At 36.8% G+C, this 24,110-nt stretch overlaps 1 protein-coding gene across 3 annotated transcripts in view; it reads right to left on the reverse strand.

The window, feature by feature from the left end:
- The window catches only part of MON2 (MON2 homolog (S. cerevisiae)), a 55,273-nt gene extending 31,536 nt beyond the window's left edge, over positions 1–23,737 (reverse strand). For 2 of the 3 annotated variants that reach the window (XM_010194400.1, XM_010194399.1), the window contains exons 1-18: positions 23,665–23,737; positions 19,273–19,400; positions 18,289–18,420; positions 16,462–16,591; positions 15,821–15,918; positions 15,026–15,151; positions 14,109–14,303; positions 13,259–13,383; positions 12,728–12,867; positions 9,401–9,554; positions 5,729–5,961; positions 4,404–4,485; positions 3,524–3,705; positions 2,483–2,595; positions 1,783–1,887; positions 1,463–1,543; positions 1,167–1,240; positions 998–1,088 (exon numbers count right to left, since the gene is read on the reverse strand). In XM_010194400.1, the coding sequence (XP_010192702.1) occupies positions 998–1,088; positions 1,167–1,240; positions 1,463–1,543; positions 1,783–1,887; positions 2,483–2,595; positions 3,524–3,705; positions 4,404–4,485; positions 5,729–5,961; positions 9,401–9,554; positions 12,728–12,867; positions 13,259–13,383; positions 14,109–14,303; positions 15,026–15,151; positions 15,821–15,918; positions 16,462–16,591; positions 18,289–18,420; positions 19,273–19,359 (2,148 nt within the window). In that variant the 5' untranslated portion in view covers positions 19,360–19,400; positions 23,665–23,737. Of the gene's footprint in view, positions 1–997; positions 1,089–1,166; positions 1,241–1,462; positions 1,544–1,782; positions 1,888–2,482; positions 2,598–3,523; positions 3,706–4,403; positions 4,486–5,728; positions 5,962–9,400; positions 9,555–12,727; positions 12,868–13,258; positions 13,384–14,108; positions 14,304–15,025; positions 15,152–15,820; positions 15,919–16,461; positions 16,592–18,288; positions 18,421–19,272; positions 19,401–23,664 lie in introns of all 3 variants that reach the window. The other variant, XM_010194401.1, reaches the window with a different exon arrangement.
- Positions 23,738–24,110: the final 373 nt, after the last annotated feature.

Below are 24,110 nucleotides of genomic sequence, written 5' to 3' on the forward strand. Positions count from 1 at the left end.
TCCAAACTCTCATTTTAATATAGTCCTCCTCCAACTAGTTTTATAATAGATTTTACTAACAAAAGAGCCTTTTTCCCATCTTATATATGAACAAAACAATATAGAATATTTCATTTAAGAATCCCCTTATGCTTTATCTTCTATTGGCTTCACAAACACCCTGCAGGAATAGGATAAGTTTTCCATTCATCAAATTCATATGCAAATATTTATGATAAGCTTCTTTTAATTTTTTTTCTTTTAAAATCAACATATAGTTAAAATGACTTGCTCTGGAATTATTCTATGTTCCCATTTCTGCTGCAGTTTTATTCTCATTTTTCAAGTTATTTTAAACACAAAATTTGCTTATTTTCATTCATTCTCTGTTGCTGTAATTGTCAAATATCATAAAGCATATTTTCTGTCACCCTTATCTCTAGTGTACTAGATTAAGGCAAAACTTTCAGAAACTCCTCTGGGATTAGAGTATGACTAGGAGAATATATACTCAATCTTACCAATCACAGAGTCTTTAACCTTTCTGGGCTAAAGGTTGTTTACTGAAGCTGGCAGGAATATTATAATTTTCCTGAGTAAATATGAATTATCAGGGCTTTTTCTATATATAAACTGTCAGGCTTTTTCTGAAGTATATTATAAAAGAAAATTGAAATGAAAATAAGCACATCACATACTGTGCTATTCAGAATCGCTAACCTCTGAAATTACAAAGGCTTTTAAAAGTTTTATCCACCCACTATCTGATTAATGGAAACCCATCACATTCCTTAGTTAACAAAAAACATAGCAGGAACACAATGAGAATGTTCAGAGAATTTAGTAAACGTATAAACCATTATAAACAAAACATTCTCTGGTCTAGAATTTATTTTCTACTCTATCAAATGTATTATTGTCTTAATATTAGAAGTAGTTAGCTTAAAGGATAAATGTGCAAGTCTTTTGCCCGTTTCACAAAAACATGTAAAAAGAAAATACAGATCGCTTTTTATACCTTATTGTTTCCATAGGCCATATCCATGGCTTCCAGAGACAAAGAGCAAAGGGCGTTTATTAAGTGATGTAAAGACACATCATCAAGGTACCTGAAAAATAACAGCTATCAAAACACTGCCAAGGTTGATATACATACATTATTTTAATTATAAGATAAGGTTTCTTACTGTGAGCTTTCAAAAAGCCTTGAAAGTATGTTGGATATAACTGGCAGATCAGTCATAACTGCTGTAGTCAGAACCTTGAAAGAGACAAGAATGTGTCTTATAGATCGCAATAAAAAATACTGCATAATCACTATAATGCACACAGTGCACACAATCACTGTGCCACACAGTGCTGTGTTCAGCAAGACACAGTGAGCATGGTGCTGCTGGGCTGATGGTTAGACTTGATGACCTTAGAGGTCTTTTCCAAACTTAATGATCCAATTATTAACTGTAAAAGGAACAATCATGCTTACTGTGCTGGGCCCTTCTACAGCTCTTCCAGGTTTCAATGCACCCCCAACACCAGGCTTCAGTCCCAGAATCCACACAAGATGCTGAAATACAAAAGGATCATTTTCAGCAGAAAAGCCTTTTCAGGAAGAGAGGAAAACTAATGTACTGGAGCTAGCCAGCAGCCTTCCAGCCAAACAAAATTCAAGAGAAACGCTACAGTACTTACTCAAGGCAATTCAAAATACACTATGAGTAGAATAAAAACTTCTTCTATTGCTCACATAAAAACTCAAAACCAAATTATAGCAAAAAAGCAAGGCACAAATACTTCCTATTATACCTGAAGAGTAGCCAAGACAAGTTGCCACGATGTACCAAGAACGGCTCCATGGCAGTGAGCTAAGTTGAGTAATGTCCTCATACACTGGATATTTTTTGAAGTCAGCTAAAAAAAAACCAAACAAAACACCAGAAAATGACCACAATTTTTATTGCTCTACAATAATAGTATTTCTAAGAAACTTGCAATTTTTCACTAAATAGCTTGTAAATTACATTTTGTTTGCACTAGCGCAAAGTTATCTTTTTTTAGAGTAATAGTTCAGTATCTCTCCTCCTTTTCTTAGTCTTATTTTGCTGGGGTTGAATACAGCCCTCTCCTCCCAGTTTCACATTATTATCAAAGACATAAGTTCAACTACTCCAGCTTTAAGTGCATCTTCTCCACAAAATCAGAGTCTATCTTAAAAAAAAAACAACATATAAGGGAACTTTCACACACAGGCACATAACAGACCTAGGGTTTTTCAGACAGAATGACTGGAAGCTGCTGAGCTAAGATTCAGATAAAAAACAAGAGTAAGTCTTCTTTACTGTTACAGAACTTTGCTGTCCAGGGCTATTCGAAATTAAAAGCTTAGGATAATATTTCAGATAAACAGCATTTTTACAAATGGTTATCTGTTGACTATTTTTGAGAGACATTGAGATGCAGAAAGAAGCAGTTAAGCAGGATGAGATTGCTAACAAGCTGTACTTACCATTACTGTACCCTGTGGCTGAAGAGCTAAGGGTTGTCCTACTGCTACAACCTGCTGATGAGACTCGCTTGAGGGACTGATCATTTGAACATTCTGCCCCTGAATGGAATATGCTAGAGGAAAATTGAAAAAGGAAAAAAAAAATCTACATTTAAAATTCAATACTTACTTCTTGTAACAACCACCTCCTGGCAAGCGCACTCCAGTGAATTTTTTCCACAGTGTTACCTTTAAGGTATTTCACTTTGAGACCTTGAGTTATACTTAGATTATCGTGTCATTGCCTTACAGAGTTAAAGGAATCAGTTAATTACTCCCTCTCAAGCAATATTAGGTATTGCTTGCAATACATTAATACACTTTATGTCACGAGTGAAATATTTGCACTAAGATATGAGCATTAGACTACGTCTCAACTCAGTTATCTGTGGTAATTGTGTGTAAATGTTATCACTGTGTGCTACCATTGTAGTAGAAAATGAAAGTGTCATAAATACTATGTCATGGTGTTTTTCCAATACCAGACTTCAGGATGCCCATTTTATAACTCGCCTGTAAGAGTTACCTATACAAAATAATTTAAGTAAGAATTTAATTTCACTGCTTTTTTTCCAATAGAGATTCACATAGCTCAGTCATGCACGCTGCTTCCCAGACTTACAATCTAGTATTACTACTACACTGTAGTACACCACAAATGCAGGATGGTCTAGCCAACTCTCTGAAGTATCTGAGTTGCCCAGAGACCTTTTCAGAACTTGAATACCTTCATTACATATCCTAACAGATGTATAAGGTGACAGACAGATCTCTTTAGAATATCAACTTCTGACATATGCTAAGCATTCAGGAAGTTTGAGGCCGAGTAGAATGACACCCAGCAGTTCTGGAGAGCAGGCGGTCTTGACCCTGTCTGAGGATTCTAATCTAATTCAGTATAGCCAAATACTACAGTTGCATATCTTTGCAATCACATCCTGAGAAAATCTGGGATAGAGGACAGCACGTGGAAACATAATTAAGGAAAACCTACATACTTACATTTGCTGGACAGAGCTGCAGTTGTGCTGTTTAATACAGTAAGGGCATAGTGAGGAGGCAAGGATCCTTTGCAAATTGCAGTTATAAAGGCATCTCTTGATGTTACAAGAGCCAGTCTTCCACAAAGTGCAGCCATGGTCAATTCTGCTTTTAGAATGTTTTCAGTGGCAGCTTCGTCAGTGCTGAAAGAGCACACATCGTTTAGTAAGAATTAATCCACAGCACAGAAGCAGGCAGCTAATCAAAACGGACAGCAATGAGAACATATAATTTAAACGTGTCAACACTGTAAACACTGAAAAGCAAGCATAACCAATCAACAAAATTCTTCAGAACCATTTCCTATAAAATTGGTCTTTAGTTCTGAATGACTTGGCAAAGGGGACTATGAGGAGGTATTTAACACTAACTTCAGAAAATGGTGTTTGATAACAAAAGGCTCTTTGAAAGAGACAAGTTCCCGAAGTTATTACACAGTAAACAGCTTTTCCACTTCAAAGACTGCACAGTACTAACAAATACTGAGACATTATTTACCCTCTCATCAACATTAATCAGGACATGGGTAGAATCACTTCAAAGTGTTGAAACATTCAGTCAAAGTAAAAAGGAATAAAAATATATAGTCTAAAAAGTTTTGAAAATGTAATTAATTGTTCTGTATTGAAAGACAATAAAGGTAGATGCTAGACTTCTGCGTCATTTACTCTTAACAGATGCCTCACTCAGTCTAGCCATCACTAACCCACAAACCTGTCTGCTCAGGTGCCATGAACAGTGCGCTCATACAAGTGTCAATTTGATCAGTATCAAAAGCCAGTTCAAAATATAGCTGGGAGTGTCATCTTTGAAAAAACAAGAGAAATTAAAGACCAAATACCTTGCATCAAGTAGGAGGGATAAAGCAGCCAGAAGACCACACCAACAAGCATTCACCATTTCTTCCCAGACAGCTCTGCTAACTTCAAAGAAATACATATACTTGTTTATGTCAGAAACACAATATTTTACTTAATAACTTTCAATTATAGCACACATAAAATTATTTCTACATAATTTCTGAAAGTGTTTTTAGATGTTTACAGAGACATATATATGTGTATACACAAACACACTCACACCAGTACCATTTAAACAGTAGCATTTAAAGTAACACTGCTAAAGTAAAAAATGTCACCAAGGCAATGCTTATTCTAAATTACATCGTCCCCCAAAAAACAAAGTCTTGCAAAGTCATATATAGCTATTCATAACCTTTGTCTGTAAAAAGAAACATTCAAAATGGCATAAATGTGGCACAAGAAACTCACTGAAATTTTACAGTGAAGGAAAATACTCTTCCCTGGCATTTATAATTCTCCAATATTTTTTCATTTCTTTAACTGAATAGGAAAAAAAATAGGTCTACCAGAGGTACAACCTGTCCGTATAATTCCCACACCTCGCTCCCTCTACCACGCCACCGGCCCAGGCGCAGTTGCCTGCAGCACCACGGAGAGCTCCGCACTCCCGGGGCCGCGGGCGGGGCTCCTCTCCCCGCCGCCTGGCTGCCCCGGCAAAAGCCTCAGCTCTACAGGCTCTGCTTCCTCCTGCACAAGCCAAAAATCACTCCTGTGAGCCAAGTCTCTCTCTGTGTACATATACAGACTCCTCATATGCCATGCAAATACAAACCTCAGTTCCTATTACGTCTGTTTTTAAAGAAGTTCTTCTCTACTTCCACCTTATTTAAAATCTATCCATTACAAAACACATCTTTTTGCCTTGTTACTAGAAATACATTTTTCTTTTAATGCAGTTGTAACCACCACATTTCTCTCAGAGGTGGTCTTTAAGTGTTAAGCAAAATTAAGGACACAGGAAGGCAGAAGAGTAGTCCTGGGAAACAGAATGCCTGTTATGTCTCCCTCACATCCCGCATACATACATGTAAACCAGTATTAATACTCTGTAAGAAGTCTATGGATAAGGTGGTATACGACAGAAGTAATACATCAAGTATTCTTTTAGAGACTGCTGCTGTTCCGCTACCAAAAAAACAACAACAAAACAAAACCAAAAAAACAAGTTAAAAAACCAAACCACCAAACTCAAACCCTCACTTCATTAAAAGTTTTTATATTCAATTTAGAAACAGTAAGTTTAAGCAACAAAGCATGAACTATTTCAATCCTGCTTTATGTAAAACTGCTGTATTTTATATACCTAGTTCTTTCTCTGATTGGTCAGATACAGACTGCAAGTCTTGCTGCTCTGAAGGCTGTGCAGGTAATGAAGTTGTCTCTGTTGTGGTTTGAGTGAGAGTTTCTGCCTCTCCCAGCTCTCCTTCAATCATGGTCGTGATACCACGGACAAGATCCAGTAAACAGTGAAACGCCACTGACATGGCATAGCCTTCAGGAATCGTAGGTGGCTCTACTTTGTCCAGCATTTCCAAACTGAAAAAATGAAAGCATGACAATTAAGTGTATAACAGTATCACTATGATTAAGAACAGTAATAAAAAACAAGATTCCAAATGAATGTTAAGTACAAACAGGCCTCAGATACCATCCTTCAAGATTTATCACAACTCAAGAAAATAAACTTCTTGACTAATTAAGTCATTAAGTAAAAGAGTAAATGAGTCACCAAATAAAACAGTAAATGAAAGGGTACAAGCCCTGAGTAAAGTATTTAGATCAGCAAATAAATATTTTAGAAAATTAACGCATGTAAGCAAGCATCACTGAATGAATTGTTCTTTTTTTATTATTATTTAACTTAAAGGCACTGCAACAGAACCTATTCAGAAGAACACAAGAACATAGAAGCAACAGAGAAATAGGTCAGAAAGTTATGATAGTGTGAATATAATTATAACAAATCGAGAAGTCAGATATTCCATTATCATTATCTTTGACTCCGTATGACCAGAATATCCATCACCTACAAGCATATGGAAACAATGGAGGTTATTTATACAAAGAGGAAATGTCTACATGCTTCACTGCTAAAAATCACAGAATCACAGAACGTTAGGGATTGGAAGGGACCTCAAAAGATCATCTAGTCCAATCCCCCTGCCGGAGCAGGAACACCTAGATGAGGTTGCACAGGAAGGCGTCCAGGCGGGTTTTGAATGTCTCCAGAGAAGGAGACTCCACAACCTCTCTGGGCAGCCTGGTCCAGTGCTCTGTCACCCTCACTGAGAAGAAGTTTCTTCTCAAATTTAAGTGGAACCTCCTGTGTTCCAGCTTGTGCCCATTACCCCTTGTCCTATCATTGTTTGTCACCGAGAAGAGCCTGGCTCCATCCTCGTGACACTCACCCTTTAAATATTTATAAACATGAATGAGGTCTCCCCTCAGCCTCCTCTTCTGCAAACTAAAGAGACCCAGCTCCCTCAGCCGCTCCTCATAAGGGAGATGCTCCACTCCCTTGATCATCTTTGTAGCCCTACGCTGGACTCTCTCCAGCAGTTCCCTGTCCTTCTTGAACTGAGGGGCCCGGAACTGGACACAATATTCCAGATGCGGTCTCACCAGGGCAGAGTAGAGGGGGAGGAGAACCTCTCTCGACCTACTAACCACCCCCCTCCTGATACACCCCAGGATGCCATTGGCCTTCTTGGCCACAAGGGCACAGTGCTGGCTCATGGTCATCCTGCTGTCCACCAGGACCCCCAGGTCCCTTTCCCCTACACTGCTCTCTATTAAAAAATTAAAATCATGCAATTAAAACATTACTATGCTGGAACTGCACCCTTGTTGCCACTTTTCGTCGTATTTTACCTTAAAAGCACATAAAGAACTGCTGAGTTACAAATCCAACAGGGAACAGATTGAAGCTGTCACAGCAGCAGTGGCTACACAAGGAGAGACAGTCTATTACAAAAACTACCTGCTACTCCCAACAACCACTACTTCATCATTTGCTCTACAAACTACGTTTAAAAAGGCTAGGCATTCCAGCTACAATATACCAAAGATGCTTTTGTACTGCAGTGTCACCACTCTGTCCTGCGCAAAGGATTCTCCTTCTCCCAAACATGTAATACTTTAGTTACTACCTCTAATTTCCTGAAGATGGCTGCCTTAAATATCTGGGGGCATAGGCAGTATCGGTAAATCACATGGTCAGTATTTCACCCTCTATCTACAAATAAGTGTGTATACATATGTGTATATATATGTATGGCTCTAATTAGAATTATTAATGAGTTTTATAGTTACAATGTACCTGTGAGGTACAGGTCATGTACTCTTACTTTCAAAGACGGGAAAGCAAACTCCTGAATACATGTTACAGTTACATGGGAATGGCCATGAAAGATCTTGAACAGTCTTTAAACCCTTACTTCCTCATGTCAAGAGGAAGACAAGGCATAATGATCTGGGAAGACACAAGCCTACACTGGCAAAAAGACCTCTGCTAGCTCTGTTCACAATTTTTATCCCTAATTAAGTCACTGTGTAAAAGTGTAAGATGTGGCCATTGTATGAAAATCTAATTGCAGCAGTAGGAGAGAATCAATGCTAGGATATGACCCAAATCTATAGCTACAGTTATCTACCTCCTTACATGCAGGGATTTCAGACAAGAAGTACAAGATAGGAGAAAAACTACTGAGAAGACACGCTAGCAACAATTCTGTAATCTTATACAGAAGAAAAAATGAATGCAAAAATTACTCAGAGGGCATCATAGAGTCGACAGAGGGATGCAAAGGTAAGACACGAGCAAATTCACTGCTGCACAGGAGACTACGATGGTGGCTGCAATGTTCTTAAGCCAATTAAGAACAGAAAGTAAGAAAAAAAAAAAGAAAAGCAGGAGGTTGTAGTAGCTGGCCAAAGCATGAACTCGCTTTCATCCACTTTCGTTACAAATTTGCATTTCCTGAGAACAGTCAGGGAACCTAAAATAACATTCATGGCCACTGCTGGAGGAAAAAAAGCAAAAATAACAAAAACCAAAAACATCACCACCACCACACACACCAAAAAAAACCCCAAAACCAACAAAACCCACATGCACATTAAACTATTGAAATCTGAGGATGAATTTGTCCTTCTGCATCTGAAAGGCAGATAAAGGAGTTTTTACCTTAGCCTACATCTCAGTACTTTTTTATTTGCTAATTTCACTGAGTATTAGTATGTCAAAATTTCATGGGCTGTAGAAATAACTTGCAGTATGGAAGAGATTGACCCTCAGTGGTCATAATTGACATGAAGAAACTTCCACTATTTTGAAACAAAAGTAGTATTCATAGCTCTAAATTTTATCACACAATTTTATCAGAACACAATTCTCCATTATACAAAGTCATGACAGAATAATTGGTCATTCTAAGAAGCATTCACAGTCTAACCTTTGTATATACACCAATATTTTGTTTGGAATGACAACCTGGCCAATATCTACCACAATAGCCTGTTCAGTAAAAACTGTAAATACAGTAAAGCTAGTATAAAAAAGCGGGTTTTCACTCCCATTGATATCCTATTTGCTTAATGGCCCCAATGTTTGCCATTACACAATCCAGCAAAAGATATTCTAGAAGAATTATATACTGTAGTGAGGACTAAAAGTGAAGAGCTAATATAGCAACAGTATGGTAGAAAAAAAAATATCCAACAGATGCTAAAGCCATAGGGGCTATTTGGATCAGAATCCAGAACATTCGGACAAAAAAAGCAAGAAATCAGAACACCTCATGGCACAGACAAGAAAATCCATAGTATACCTTAACACAAGTGAAATGAAGACCTCAATATTCACTAATTTAAAAAAAAATCCTTAACTGTCAAGTTGAAAGTAGAAATATTTGTTTTACAGATATAGATATATAGCTATATAGATAAAGATCTTCAAAAAGATAGAAGTACTTACTAGGTAGCTTTAGCGCTGCCTTGTACTGTTACATTCAGGATAGGTATCCAAGTGCCTCTGTACTCAAAAGCAGGTAACACAGTTGCACCTCCTCCCATTCCAAGCACTCCAGGGTTAGTTTGTGCCGAGCCAGTATTCCCCGATGCATTGCTTCCTGTTCAGAAAAACAAAGTGACAAAGTTAAGCAATCTAATTTTAGTGATCAGCAAACATCCTTTTTCTATATTTAATTTTTAAGTTGAGATAGATGGATTAATCTAAGGCACCCTGCCCGATAATAAAAACCACCACCAACACAAAAAACTACTTTTGAGCTCCCTCTGCTGTCTAAAACACGAACTTATGTGCAAAGTAGTTTAAAAGGCACAGTCGATTGATGCCAACTGCATTATTTTCAGTCAGAATAAAATGTTTCCGTGAGAGCTATAGCAGCATTCGCAACATTTTGTGAACAAACTAAATATATACGGCCTCGGCAAAACGATATATATATTCCAATGAAGAGTCAGACAGATATTTAAAAGGGAAGGATTATTTGAACAGTTGCATCTAAAACTCAGTAGTAGGAAGGAGAGGTTAACCATTCTAAGAATGATCTTCACAAGCTTTAAATGCAAGAGCCACAAAGAAGAAACTCTAAGAACTGCAATGTTTGACTCTGTTCCATGCCAAGGTAGAAGAAAACAAAGCACATCAGGGAAGAGCTGACAACATGCCAACCAACAGCTAGAAGGGAATAAATTTTGGTTCCAATTTAAGCCAAAAAAAGCAGATAAAAGGACAAGGAATTCTGTACACATACACTTTCTATATATAGGTCATCTACACTTGGAGTAGGCACGACAAGTTCAGACTCTGCACAGACAACGGGGAGAGAAGGGCAGAGTCCCCAAGAAGGCAACTCACATCACCCAATACATCGGTGTAACGACTCCCATTTTGGTCTGCTCACTTTTAATATGTAGAGAGACTAAAATACTAATTTTGGCAATATGAGTACACACAGAAGCCTACTTATACACTTTAACACAGTAAAGCTAAACAGATTGAAATAACAAGTGGCTGGAAAGCTGCCAGGCAGAAAAGGACCTAGGGGTGCTGGCTGACAGGCAGCTGAACATGAGCAGTGTGCCCAGGTGGCCAGGAAGGCCAACAGCATCCTGGCTTGTATCAGGAACAGTGTGGCCAGCAGGAGTAGGGAAGTGATCCTTCCCCTGTTCTCAGCACTGGTGAGGCCACACCTTGAATACTGTGTTCAGTTTTGGGCCTCTTGCTACAAGAAGGACATTCAGGCACTGGAGCATGTTCAGAGAAGAGCAATGAAACTGGTGAAGGGCCTAGAGCACAAGTCCTGTGAGGAGTAGCTGAGGGAGCTGGGATTGTTTAGTCTGGACAAGAGGAGGCTGAAGGAAGACCTTTTCACTCTCTACAACTGCCTGAAAGGAGGTTGTAGTGAAGTGGGTGTGGGTCTCTTCTCCCAAATAACTAGTGATAGAACAAGAGGAAATGGCCTCAAGTTGCACCAGGGGAGGGTTAAACTGGTCATTAGGAAAAAAATCTTTACTGAAAGAGTGGTCAAGCATTGGAACAGGTCGCCAAGGGAGGTGGTGGAGTCACCATAGCTGAAGGTGTTCAAAAAATGTGTAAATATGGCACTTCAGGACATGGTGGTGTTGGGTTGATGGTTGGACTTGATGAGAAGTCTCTTCCAACTTTAATGATTCTGTGATTCTAACAAAATCATACCGCTAAACACAAACAGTTAACCAATTGCTGCCACTAACACACACAGTTACACTGGTGCCATCTTCTGTGATCCCACTGAGCAGTCGGTCACAACTGTTTTTACATCAACAACCTTAAAGTGGTAAAAAGGCTTACATTACACCAGTATAATAAAAACTGGATGCAAAAATTAGTTAAATGAAACTCCTATGAAACAGATACCTTGTTGCAAAACTGAGGCTCAGAAAACAACTATCCATGTATAAGACAGCCTGCTACTACAGAACCATTGTTATAATCAGAAGATTCCGTTTGAAAACTAGGTTGCACTGATCTGCTCTTTGCGTGTTAGACATGGTCATAAGAGGAAAAGAGGCAGAAAGAGAATTGCGTGAGAAAGAGACATGAGAAACACTCAGGCAGAAAGAAGTAGTGAAAAGTTAAAGGAAAAAAACTGGTACAGTAAGCCAGAGAAATAGTGAGAGCACTAAGGGTACGCTGGTTCACACTGAGGCAAAATATAAATTTGCAGGAAAACAAGTATTTTAGAATGGCTTCTTATATGTGCATGTTACATGACTAAAAGTGCTTTTCTGATTTACCTTAAGTGGATAGAACTGACCCACAACTACTGCTAATAGAAGTGCTCTATCAGCTTTCATACTGACAGCTCCTGAACTACAGCTACTGATACAAATTTCTTTACGTTAGAAACACTAACACCAACTGGGAATTCAGATTTCATGAGTAAACTCTGAAAGGTGTGAATCTAAAAGCACACTTTTTAATGTTTATTAGTTTAATAGTAGATATGAGAGAAAAAATATGCTTTGATTATCTGTTTATTATCTCTTTTAAGAAGGCATGTCAAAGGACACCTTAGAAATTATTTTTATGTTGTTTGTTGCTGGGGCCTCTGCTTCCAGAACCATGGGAAGCAGCAGAAAGCCTTACCCTGGACAGAAACACCTGCAAAGACATTAACAGGAAGACCATTTCTTCTTACAGAAATAAAGTATACCTAGTGAAATGCCAAAACCCTGGCTGCAAAGAGGCAGTCAAGTTTAGTTTCAGTAAGTGACTGTTTCCAGCTTACAGAAAAAGGAAGTATCTGTAAAACACAGATGTTTCTTTCTACCTCTTGGCTTCCTCAGTCCAGTTTTGCCCCTGAACATCCAGAAGAATTAGCTACTGCCTCCCAGGAGGAAGCAAACAGACAGTGTCTTACTGCTTCAACTGCACACTGTCATAAATGACATCCCCGTACAAGGAGACAAAAATCAGACAAATCTGTTATAGTCAGAAATTGGAAATAATTTCCACAGAATTTCCCTCCAGTTGTGAACCAAGGAGCTCGACTGCTGTAGAAGCACATACAAATGCAGCAGCACTGCTCTGCTGACTGGGGGCTACATCTTCCCCACAATACAGGTAGATAAAATCACCCCTTGTACCAGACCTAAAAACACTAGTTTATCTCAAGCTAGCTTTTCACCATAGAACACAGAAGTACAGAACTGTATTAAGTCAAGTGTATGTACTGAATCAAATCAGAATTTATCGTTACAATAAAATGCTGCAAAATTAAGGACAAGGCTTTACCAGTCTGGTTTGGTGTTGCTGATGCGTTCCCTGTGCTTGGTACAAGAAACAGTGACTGGATGAAGGACCCCAGTGCATTCACAATATCACGAAAAACTTTAGTGGAATGTTGCTTCATATCATATGATTGACAAAAGGACCTGGAAGGTATTTCATAAAATATAGTAAGTATTTGACAAATTAGAGCCTAAAAGCATATTACAGCAATTTGCACCCGAGCTGTAGCCTAAAAGCACATTTCAACTGCAAATATTTAAGTGAGTAATAAACTTTGGTTTTAAGTAAATGCTCCTTTGACACAGGTAAGACAGAAAGGGTTTGGAATATTCAAGTAACTGTAATTCAGCACTTCCTGGATAATAAGCATTATTATTGCCTAATGCTTTATAAAGAATTATCTTGAAGAGTTTCTTGCATTTAAGTTTCTACATATTTATTATGTTTTAGGAATCATTTTTCACCAAAGCAAAAAAAAAAAAGATTTCTTAAATTTTATGTAATGTAAAAGTGAAACTCAAATATATTTAATACCTTAATAGCTGAGGCTGCACACAAAGCCTGTGAATAGATTCTACTGCAACAGCTCTTAGCCACTGTGGTTTGTCTGCATCCAGAAACTTAACCAGCAATGACAGAAAGATTTCACATTCTGTTACCTAGAAGATATAGTTTATAGCCGTTAAATTAAAAGTCTCCTACAAAATATTTTCTCCAAAAACACTGTTTCATCTAAGGAGCCCTATCCCAGCAAGTTTTGCACAGAATCTAAAAACCCCTTCAACAAGCACTTACTCAAAATTATATAAAAAACATACCTAATAATCACAGTATTTTTGGCAAGCTAACACTACCTATGTAATTGTATTGAAGGAGTTAAATTCCTCAGAAATGTTGCAGTAAGTTCTTACATCTGCTACAGTAAACAAATGAAAAAATCTTTTCTAGCAAATATCTAAAATTTGGGAGGTAAGAACAAGTGAACGTGTGTTTCTTTATGTACATTCTGTCAACAGCTTTAGCAACACAAGTCAAAAGCCTCTTAGCAGTTATTAACAAGGTACAGCAATCAACATTATCTAAAGCCAAGTAAACAACATAAGAAGATCAAAAAGTTTCCAAAACCTTAACTGAAAAGCAGTCAAGTACAGAAAAGACAACAGCTAATCCACTCTGAGAATTTATACAAGCCCATGTTTAATAAAATCGTACATGTAGAATACAGGAAAACAAATATATATAAAAGGAAAATAATATTTAGACTTTTCTTCCGTCAGTATACATCAACAGTTCCCAAGAATTAATTAATACTATTACTGATCACAGGACTGGCATATACATAGAAAACCAGAATTGCATAAAGAAAATTTGAACATATTCTTACCAGCAAACTGTAAAACTGCTTAATCAAAACAGAAACTACTCTCAGCAAACGCATACAGATGGGGAAGTATGGTTTTTCCACTGGTGCTGGGGAAGATGATGTGCTGGAACCTTGCCTGAATTTGATATTTGGAGAGAAGAGCTTTATAACAAGAGGGCATACCCTTTCCTTAAGGAGAAAACTGAACTCCTGATGCTGAAAAACAAAACAGAACAATTTATAGGCAGATATTCTTTAACTGCTACCAGTAACTCTGATTTACATTTACTCTTACGATCGAGCACTCTGAAGTCTTGTAAATGTTGGTATAAATGAAAAGAAGAATGGCAGGCACCATTCTAAAGGTACCAAAAAGCATGAAGAAATGGCATGCTCAGGTTAATATTACACACTTCTCCTTGTATCTTGGAAATTAAAAAATTAGGTTGCTAATACATAATTTATTATATATTATTTTTTTAAATTTAGCTACTGTCTGCTAAAATGTGCTACGGTAGGATCACAGTCTATTTATATGCAGTATATCCACACAATTCATAGTCACGACTCCTGCTGCTTTGCGAGTGGGGTGAAGTTAATGTTCTTGTAGAAATAATGCCACAAACTAAGTTACAGAGCTGTCATAAATCATGCAAGATAAGAAAATGCATCTTGGGAGGAGATATAAATGGCAAAAAAAAAAAAGTGAAACAGAGTACAACAAGATCTACAAAATGCACAAACACAAAGTATATGGGAACAGAAAAAAGTGGGCAAAAAGCACACAGTACTTTTCTATCATAAAAACCCATGATGTAAAAGGGTCAAGTCTTTTGAAAAGTAGTACTGATGTGAAATTAAAGAGGAGTTAATGAAGTGTAAATTTTACTATACATGTGAACAAAAGTCTTCTTCTTTTTCCTCCAAGAACTACTCACTTGTAAAAATACTTGTGGAAAGTCATTGAGGACTGACTCAAGAAGTTCAAGGCCAAAGGTCCGGGTCATTTCTGTCATACCCACGAGCCAGTAAGGAGCATCAGCATTAACTAACTGACAAAGATCCTTAAAAAGAAATACAATAACATTTACATTCTCTACAAAGTCCTGGACCAGCATAAGTTTTCTTTGTCTACAGCAAAATCTAGTCTCTGTCTCCCTATTTTGGAATGAGTAATTTTCCAATTTCAACATAATTTATGTAAAAAAAGTGTTTGAGGAAAAGTTATTAAGCAAAATCTTTTAAAAAGACATTTTAAACTTTGCTGTTATCCTTGTAGCAATAGTGTTCATTCCTGCCCTCAAAAATATCTCAAGACCAGTAAATTTGCCAAGTCAGGAAGATTTTTATCGGTGTCATAAATACAACTACTAGTTTTCATTATATACTTGACTTTAATATACAATACCAAGCACAAGAAGCAAGACTGAACTATAGTAGCAGTGTTTGGCTCACAGAAAAATGCATCTCAAATTTAATGCAGACGTGCATGCTTAGCTTTTATTTAAGATTTATAGCAAAACATTTTCCATGGCCACTTTGTCTCCATTTTCCAATCATCCCCCTGGGACACAGCATATCATTGCCAATTACAATAAATGTGCATAAGAAAGCCTGAGGCTCTGGTTAAGGACTTTGTCAAAAGCCAACAGCAAATTTTTGGAAAATCCTTACAGAGACATAGAAGCATACAACTGTAACTGCAAATGTATAAATATATGCTCCCCAACTACCTGAAAAAGCATATAGGCGTCTTTCGCACATGGCTTCAGTGTACTGACAGATCTTCTGTTACTATTTCCTTGAATTGCAACTGGCTGGTCAATAATATCTGTAAAAACAAAAACCAGTTTTGTGAACAAAGGAACTGTTGAAAATCAGGTATGCATTAAGTGTTCTTACAAAAAGATTTCAGGAGACTGGCCAGGTAATTCTTCTGCAACTTATGTCTACAGAAACAAACATTACATTGATTACCAAAGATCATGAATACCAAGCACTTCCTTCCAATAAATGTTCTCTTCACAACTACTACTGCTCACACTCAGTAGTCTAAGCTACCTTCACCTTAAATGAAACCCTCATCTTATATTCCTTTGCAATATTAACCTGAAGACCAGTTCTCACAGCTTGGAAAAAAAAAAAAATCTAGGTTCTATATATTGTTGTACTGACTTGGACTGGCACAAAGGCTAAGGAATTTAATCTGCTTTGAATGCAAGTAAATGTATAAAAGACAGTAAAAATGAGTAATGTATGATTTTTTTTCATAATGTTTAGAGACATTTTACTACTACTTTATCTGAAAAAGATAAACATTTGATGTGTCCAAAACCAGGTTAATACAAGCAAGCAGAGTAAGAAGTATGCCCACCTTTGTGTCGTTCATCTTCAGCAACCACTCTCTCAAATACAACGGTAACTACCTGCCGCACTGTAGCTGCCGCAGTGTTATTTGTGATATTGTCTTTTGTGAAGTGCAATCGAAAACAAAGTACAATTGCCTGGGGAAAAAAAAAAGTTACAACTATATATCTTCATCTTTTAGCTAAGAGTCAATATAGCTGTTTGAAGAATGCTTTCCAATACAGTTTGTCAAAAGATTGCCTGAAAAAAAACCTGGTTTAATAATTTTGAATTTGAAGAATCAGGGTGAACTTTACAGATTACCCTAGCCGAAAGCCTCATTAGTAATCCTCCTCAAAGCTAACCTAGAAGTGGTATTAATTGCAGACATCATGATGTGCCAATAAAACTACAATCATCATACAGAGAATACAGAGTAATCAACCACATAAAGCAACGTATATGAATATTAATGTCAAAAGGACATTAGGATTATATGGTTAACCACAGAAAGGTCAGGCAACCCAAAGCTGAAACACCATTCCTCTCCTACATTAAATCATAATACTTTCACAACCACATTGCCTCAACTGCTATTATTCCTCTCTAATGTGCATATTTTAATGTGTCATTGTGCTGTCAGTGACCTGAATACTGTTTCCCACTGGATTTCATATTATCTCTAACACATAATTTAATACTTATTTTATAATGAATTTTGAAAATTAACATCTGTACGTGTAGTGAAACCTGTATTTCTTGTTCTTCTGTCCTTTTCTGTGTTCTTGCACTTGCATGAACCTCAACTACACCTGACCATAGCACTACATGCTGTAAGCCATACCAGCTTCAGAATTTTCTTTTGCTTCATTTTCTTCTAAAGAATTTGTGGACTCTGCTCAGATGGTTAGTTTGAAATTTTACAATACAGTCTTACACCTCTGAATTTTCAGAAAGTACTGCATGATTCTCTAGATTAATCTAACAGCAGTGACTGTATTAAGGGGCTTTTCAAGATGGCTTACCAGTACTTTAAATCAATCAAGTTAAAACACAAATATGCAATATATATCTGGCTCAAACTGATATTCTGTAAGAGCTTTTCAACATGGAAAAAAAACATCAAGAAATTTTACACTATATTGTTCTGTCAGGAATGTTTTCTTCTTACCCTTGTAGGAGCCTGCCCAAATTTAACTACGTATTTCTAAATGTATTAGATTTTAACTGTGTTAAGGAAATTGTTAGAAGTACAGCAATTAAGATTCTCCGGTAATTGTATTATGTGAGCATGCTTCTGGATCAGGATACAAGACAGGAGAAAGACGTGCTGGGAAAGACCTTTCCTACTTATTTGACACTGCTGTGCCCACATGCTCTTGTTGTTGGTGTCCAAAAGAAGAAAGTTTCTAGACATCAGAGAGATGAACAAACACAGAATGGTGAAAAATGTGCTTGGAATACACACAGAGAAAAGGTTAAGTGAACTAGGATGTAGATATCAAGAACCTAATAAGGGGATATACGGAGACAGGGAAAGAAGAATAAATGAGGGCAGTGATAAGAAGCGGAGGGGAAAGTTACGGTTGACTTAAACAGTAACTGTCTCCTTCTTAAGCCTAGATTCAAACTTGATAAAACAACAACACTGAAGCTTGAAGAACATTTGCTACCCAGTTAATGTAGACAGATCTCTATCTAGAGATAGAGTCTAGACATAAAGACAACAGGGACACAACAGAATCAAGAAAAGCCTTTCCTCTTCTACAGTTCTCAAATGCTTCCTACATAAAGTTTCTCCCTGTTTTTCTCTTGGTTATTGTAAGCACAGTAGTTGGCACTAAAAAATTCTTACCTTGGACAGTGCTTCATCATGCACAACTGTATTAGTTGTTAGAAGTACAAGAACTGTCTGGAGCAATTTAAGTTCTTCAAGACTATTTTCCATCAGTTGCCAAAGCATATTAATAATGTTTCCCGCTGCAGCCTGTAAGGAAATAATTTTTTGCTAACAGTTAAGATGTTTACGTGCTGATATACTGTGCATACACTGGTAAGAATAGCACTCTCATAAATGCGTATCATAACTGAATTTCCTGTTTGTCAACACAATAGGATTACATTCAGAACATAAACCCAATTTCATTGTCACAAGCTTCCCAAAATATTTTTAAAGGATTGTAGAAATCTCTTAAAGCATAGTCCAAATTAAAGCACATACTTCCAAATAGAAAATGAAGTACAGAAGAAACAGTACAAAGAAATTTTACCTTCAAAATTAATTCATATCAGACAAAAAACAGTGTAATTTTACACTATGCAAGCACAACTGAAGGTACATTTTAACAGTACTATTTTCACCAGCTTCTTCACACACTGTAAATGCAGTACCATAATACATAATGACATTTACATTTACAGGAAATATGTATCCATTTTATGTGATTTTTAAAAGTAAAGTGAAACAAAAACATCATACATAATGTTATCACACAGAGTAAATTTTGTGGATGCAGTCTTAAGAATTTTATTTATCAAGGATCATTACATGTTCTGTTCCTGCAGTGTAAGAATGTGAACTAAATGAGCGGTGTTGAATTTTCAGGAATTTCCTTCTAGAAGTTACTAACAGTGTTTCCTCACCTTTTTTTTTATTGTCAAAAAGGTTCTCTCTTAAATTACAACTTTTTAAAAACAGATACGTGTAAACTATTTTGCAGACTATGTTAATTACAATATAAACAGCCTCCTAAAAAAAAAAAAAAGCATTGACCTTCAGTTTGAGGCCTACATTTCTCACACTGAAATATTTATGTATTTATATAAAGACTGATCTTACCTCTGAAACAACTTCATGGGACATGAGCCTCTGTATGGCAGCTAGACACAGCTGAGTGATCTTTGGTTCCTTTGTTCCACAACCCATTAGAAAAGGCTGAACTACCTCTGAGCTGTTCTCTTTCAGTGCTTTCAAAAAGAGATACGGAAGAAGTCAGTGTTTAATACTTGGAAGAATACATTCAAATTTGTTAATCATACCTATTAACAAAAAGCAACCTCCAGTCTTGGAAATTTGGGATTTACTCTTACACCACAGAGAAAAGCCAACTGAAGGCAGACACTGGGCTGCCACAGCTCACTTCCAGAACTGCCCTGGCTGAGGCTCAAATCCCAAGCACTTTCTCTCTGACACACTCCAGTGACTTTGCCTTTCCAAATCCAAAACGTCCACTTCGAGCCCATTTGGTTGGTAAGAAGCTTTAAGGTTCTGCCTGCCCCAGAGCTCTCTGTGGTCCTGCAGCGGTGACCAGCCTCAGGCTGGAGGCCTTCTCCTTCTGCTCTGCTTCACCTCAGCACCAAATTCAAAAGCAACAGAAAGCATGGCACGAAGAGACATTTCAAAGCACATGGAACAAAGCGGAAGAGCAAAATGCCACTGACAAAACAGGAGAGGAAAGAGACTGGACTGTTTGTATCATGGGTACGTACACCTGGCTGTGGATTTTTCAACCAGTGTTTAAGGGAGAAAGCGCAGCTTCTGAAAATGAAGCCTTGTCAGGAGAAAATACAAGTTTCATGAACTTTTTTTTCTAATGGAGAAAAATCTTCACAATGAACACAATATCCTACATAAAGAGTTTTTCCTCATGAAAGTAATTCTATAAATCTGAGATAAACTTCATAAAATAAAATAAAAAAGTATTTTTGAAAGATTAACAGAAAGCATAACTCAGACCAATGACTGCTTTTCTGTTTGTGTGTGTGGCTGTTGATTCATGCAAACTTTTAAGATTTTAGGTGTTCATCACCATTTCAGATATAAAAAAATTTCCTCACAGTCTAAAGTTCATTGTGTGTTCTTACACTGGATGCCATTCACTGTGTTTCAGGCCATGTATAATAAGAGAAATGTGTTCATGAAAGTTTCACACACATTTTTCAAACACAAAACACAAACAAAAGATACATGCTCGCATATAAATGCAAACATGACCAATTTTATTTTTCCTGTTGAGCAATCTGAGGGTCTCCCAAGAGGGTTTATTTTTAGGTGTCACTACAACTGATTTGGAAAAAAAAACAACAACAAACAAACATCAAGGTAAAAGCTTTAAAAATATATTTTAATGATATTTTTCCACGGATGCACTAACTAACATGACTAACAAGTTTCTACAAAACAAACAGGCTACTATAAATTATAGATGCCAACTTTCTTTAAGGTAATAGTTCTTACAGGGCGATATTAACACATACACAGTCCATAGTTTCGTCAGCCTCTTCAGAGCCAGTACAGGCTCTATGTACAGTTGACAGAGGCTGACTTTGCACCAAATCAAAACCAATTAAAATGTCAGCATACATGTGAATGAATACATAGGTTCACTGCCTGCTTAACAATCTGCTTTGATTTAAATGGCTTCACTTCACTTCAAAGCAAATAAACCTGTTTTTAAAATATACTGTAAAACCAGATTAAGAACAAAATATTGGCTACTTCATCAAAACTGGAATTCTCAATTAAGACATGTAATTTAGGCATCTAAGTGTGTCTGCAACTGGGCTAGATGTCTAAGCTGCCTTTATAGTCTATGAACACTTCCAACACATGGCCGACAGAGCCTAGAGACCTCATTCTAACATGGGCACAAATTCTTCTTCACTCATAAATTTCTGAATTACCACTAAATTCTAACCATCAAGCAGAAAGAAGAAAGCAGAAATTTTTAAAAAAATACCACAAAACATTTATCCTTAACGTATGATTCTTGATAAAGTCCTGAATGGCAAAAATGGCACAAGTTAATAAATAACAAGAAAAATTAAAATTTAAGCCTCTTACATTATTTTTTCTATAATCCACTAAAAACAATCTCACAATAGGATCTGTACAAGGATTTTTACTTTATGAAGCTTAAAAATTAGTGTTTCGTAGATCTGGTTTGATACTGATCGTTTTATTAGCTTCAGTCTTAAAATACTAAAGCATTTTCTTATATCCAGGTCTGCTTCCATTTTGCTACAAAATTATGTAAGAATATATTAAAAATAATTTTACCATAATGAACAATTTCCAAAAAGAAGTTTTGGGAAAGTAAATTTATTTCTTCATTCCATCAGTGAGATTATAACTCTAATTTTCTAAAAGAAATTCTGAAACAAAGCATGAATCGCACATCTCAGAGCCACGTGGAAATAATTTCTCACATTTATCTCCTGTGATGTAAAGTACAAGCTGACTTTCCTTCTGGAGTTATTCAAACTCTCATAAATAAATTATAAAGCACATACAGATTGCCAAGCATGAAGACTTTGAAACTGTTCTACTTAACTTTTCCAAGAGAAAAACAGAAGTTACATCAATGACCTCAGAGCTCTGGCAAATTAAATGCATCTCACCATACATAATATTACCTCTATGTATTTGTCATTTTAAGATTGCAACTATTTTCCCAAAAATTATAATCCTACATAGTGTAATGCTTCAAGAAAGCATCGACTCAGCTTACTCGAAACAATATGATACAGTTGTTCTCATCTATTTTAGTGAAAGGACAGTTTACATCAAAATATAAAGAAAAATCATATCCTGATCAAAATACTTATTCAGATTACTAGAGTGTCTAGTAGATGTTCCTAAATCATCTAGCAGTGAAAAAGTACTTGCTTCACTAGATTTTACAGTTACAGTACCCTTTTGGAGCTTTATTATTACTAAAGTATATATACTATCTTCCTCCAAAAAAGTTTTAAATAGCACGTAGGAGATATCAGAGATCTTGGCATTAACTTGTCTACAAGATTAGTTTACGATTGATACCTCAGAAAAGACAAGATTGCATAAAGAACTGGGACTGTTGTATGGCATTATGTTTAAATTGTGGAACGTTAGGATAATGTGCAGGCAAAGCGTATGTTCCCATCTGTTCCACAGTTTCTTACTGGGAAAAAGTTCCTGTCCTATTAGCAAAGATTGAGTAATCAAAATAACTTCTAGGACCTGCTGGTTTTCCAAACCTCAAAACAACAAATCTTTGCATTATTTTTCATGAATGACATAAATGCTGACTACATTCTAGCTTAAAGCTTCCAAAGGAAAAGTACTTACAAAATTCAACCAATAACAGAATGCATTCCCTCAAAATATAAAAGACTGCCTATCCATGGCCAAACTCAGTGATCTTTCACATCTCTCCACTTTGAAATTAAGATTAAAAAAATCCAAATAATTTTGCAGGATTACAAGCTAGCTTTCTAAAATACGAAGTTCATACACAGTAATATGCCAAAGAATGTTGACAGCTTCCCAAATGGCTAACTAGAGATTTCTCTTGTTCATTTGTGTATTTTGATGCATAGCTGACATTACCTGGCATAGCTTTCCCACTTATGTCAGCATTCATGACAGCAGTAAAACAAAGAAAATAAATAAAAAAGAGGCATTAAAGTGAAATATTGAGGGGTGGGACTGCTAATTCAAGTCATTCTAGAAAGTGCCTCCTTACCAATATCTGATTTACATACCTCAAAACAAGAAACAGCGACACATCTATTTCATTTGGACCTTTCAAATAATTCAGCATTGTAAGGATTCTGACTACAGCTGGGGTAGACACTGAAATACTCATACAGGGACATTCAAATCTCGCCAAAGGCTTCAGCAGCAATCAGCAAGAAGCCATCAATTTACATGCTACTTAAGACAGCTGAAAAAAAATCACAGATACTGTTTTAAGCACTTACAAAGCTGCAACTCACAAGATATCTCCTGTCCCTCAAGGCAATGGTACATCTGCACTTGAATGACCTTGTCTCAGATTAAGATGGAATTTTGCCTGCCAGGTCCAAGTGTCCAAAGGCTGGACTCCCATACTAAACACACAGATGAGGAGCATACTGCACAACTCCACACAGAGCACTCAACAACAGCTGTGGTGAAGGCAGACAGGGAATAAGTTACGGAGAATTTGGAGCCTAAGCATTTAATCCTGTTTTTCTAAGTGGATGGTTACTTTTGTAGAGCCACAACTGAAAATGGAGACCTTCCTCAGCATCAGTAAGGCACTAACATGAAACAGAAGCAGTATTAAAAAATTCTCATACTACTGGATTTTTTGCTAGGTGCCAAAAAGTAAAGCATCACTGATATAGAAGACATGTAGGATTATTTTGTGCATCCAAGGCATCTGCAACCCAAGTTTATTTTTCCCATTGCATTGCAAATAATTACCTGCCAAAATATCAGTGTTCCGCGCAGCAATGGTTTTCACTTTTATTATTCCTGATTCAGCAGCCTGTGAAAGAATGAAAATAAGTTGTTTAGATGCTATTTTGTACATCAAAATCTAGAAAGAAATAAGCATACCTATAATAAATAAAAACGCACAGTCTCAGAGCAAAACTGTTTTTAGAGTGTTTTCAGTATGCAGAGCTAATGCAGAAGTGAAATCTCTGTAGCTTCTGGAAGTCCTTTCCAGAATTCCACGGGAAGGGGTATATTCTGTGGTTCAGAACTTTGAGAGAATACAACTCCTATTTTATTACTTTTCAGTCTACGAACGCTGAGAAAAATCTCCAGTAAACATAAAAGCTGGTAAGCAGCCTGCACAGCTTTAAACTGAGAAGCAACTACTGCAACTTACAAACTGTCACGTCCATCTGGTTGAAATGCTGAAA

Source organism: Mesitornis unicolor, unplaced genomic scaffold (genome assembly GCF_000695765.1).
Source record: "Mesitornis unicolor isolate BGI_N332 unplaced genomic scaffold, ASM69576v1 scaffold20161, whole genome shotgun sequence".
Classification (NCBI taxonomy): Eukaryota; Metazoa; Chordata; class Aves; order Mesitornithiformes; family Mesitornithidae; genus Mesitornis; species Mesitornis unicolor.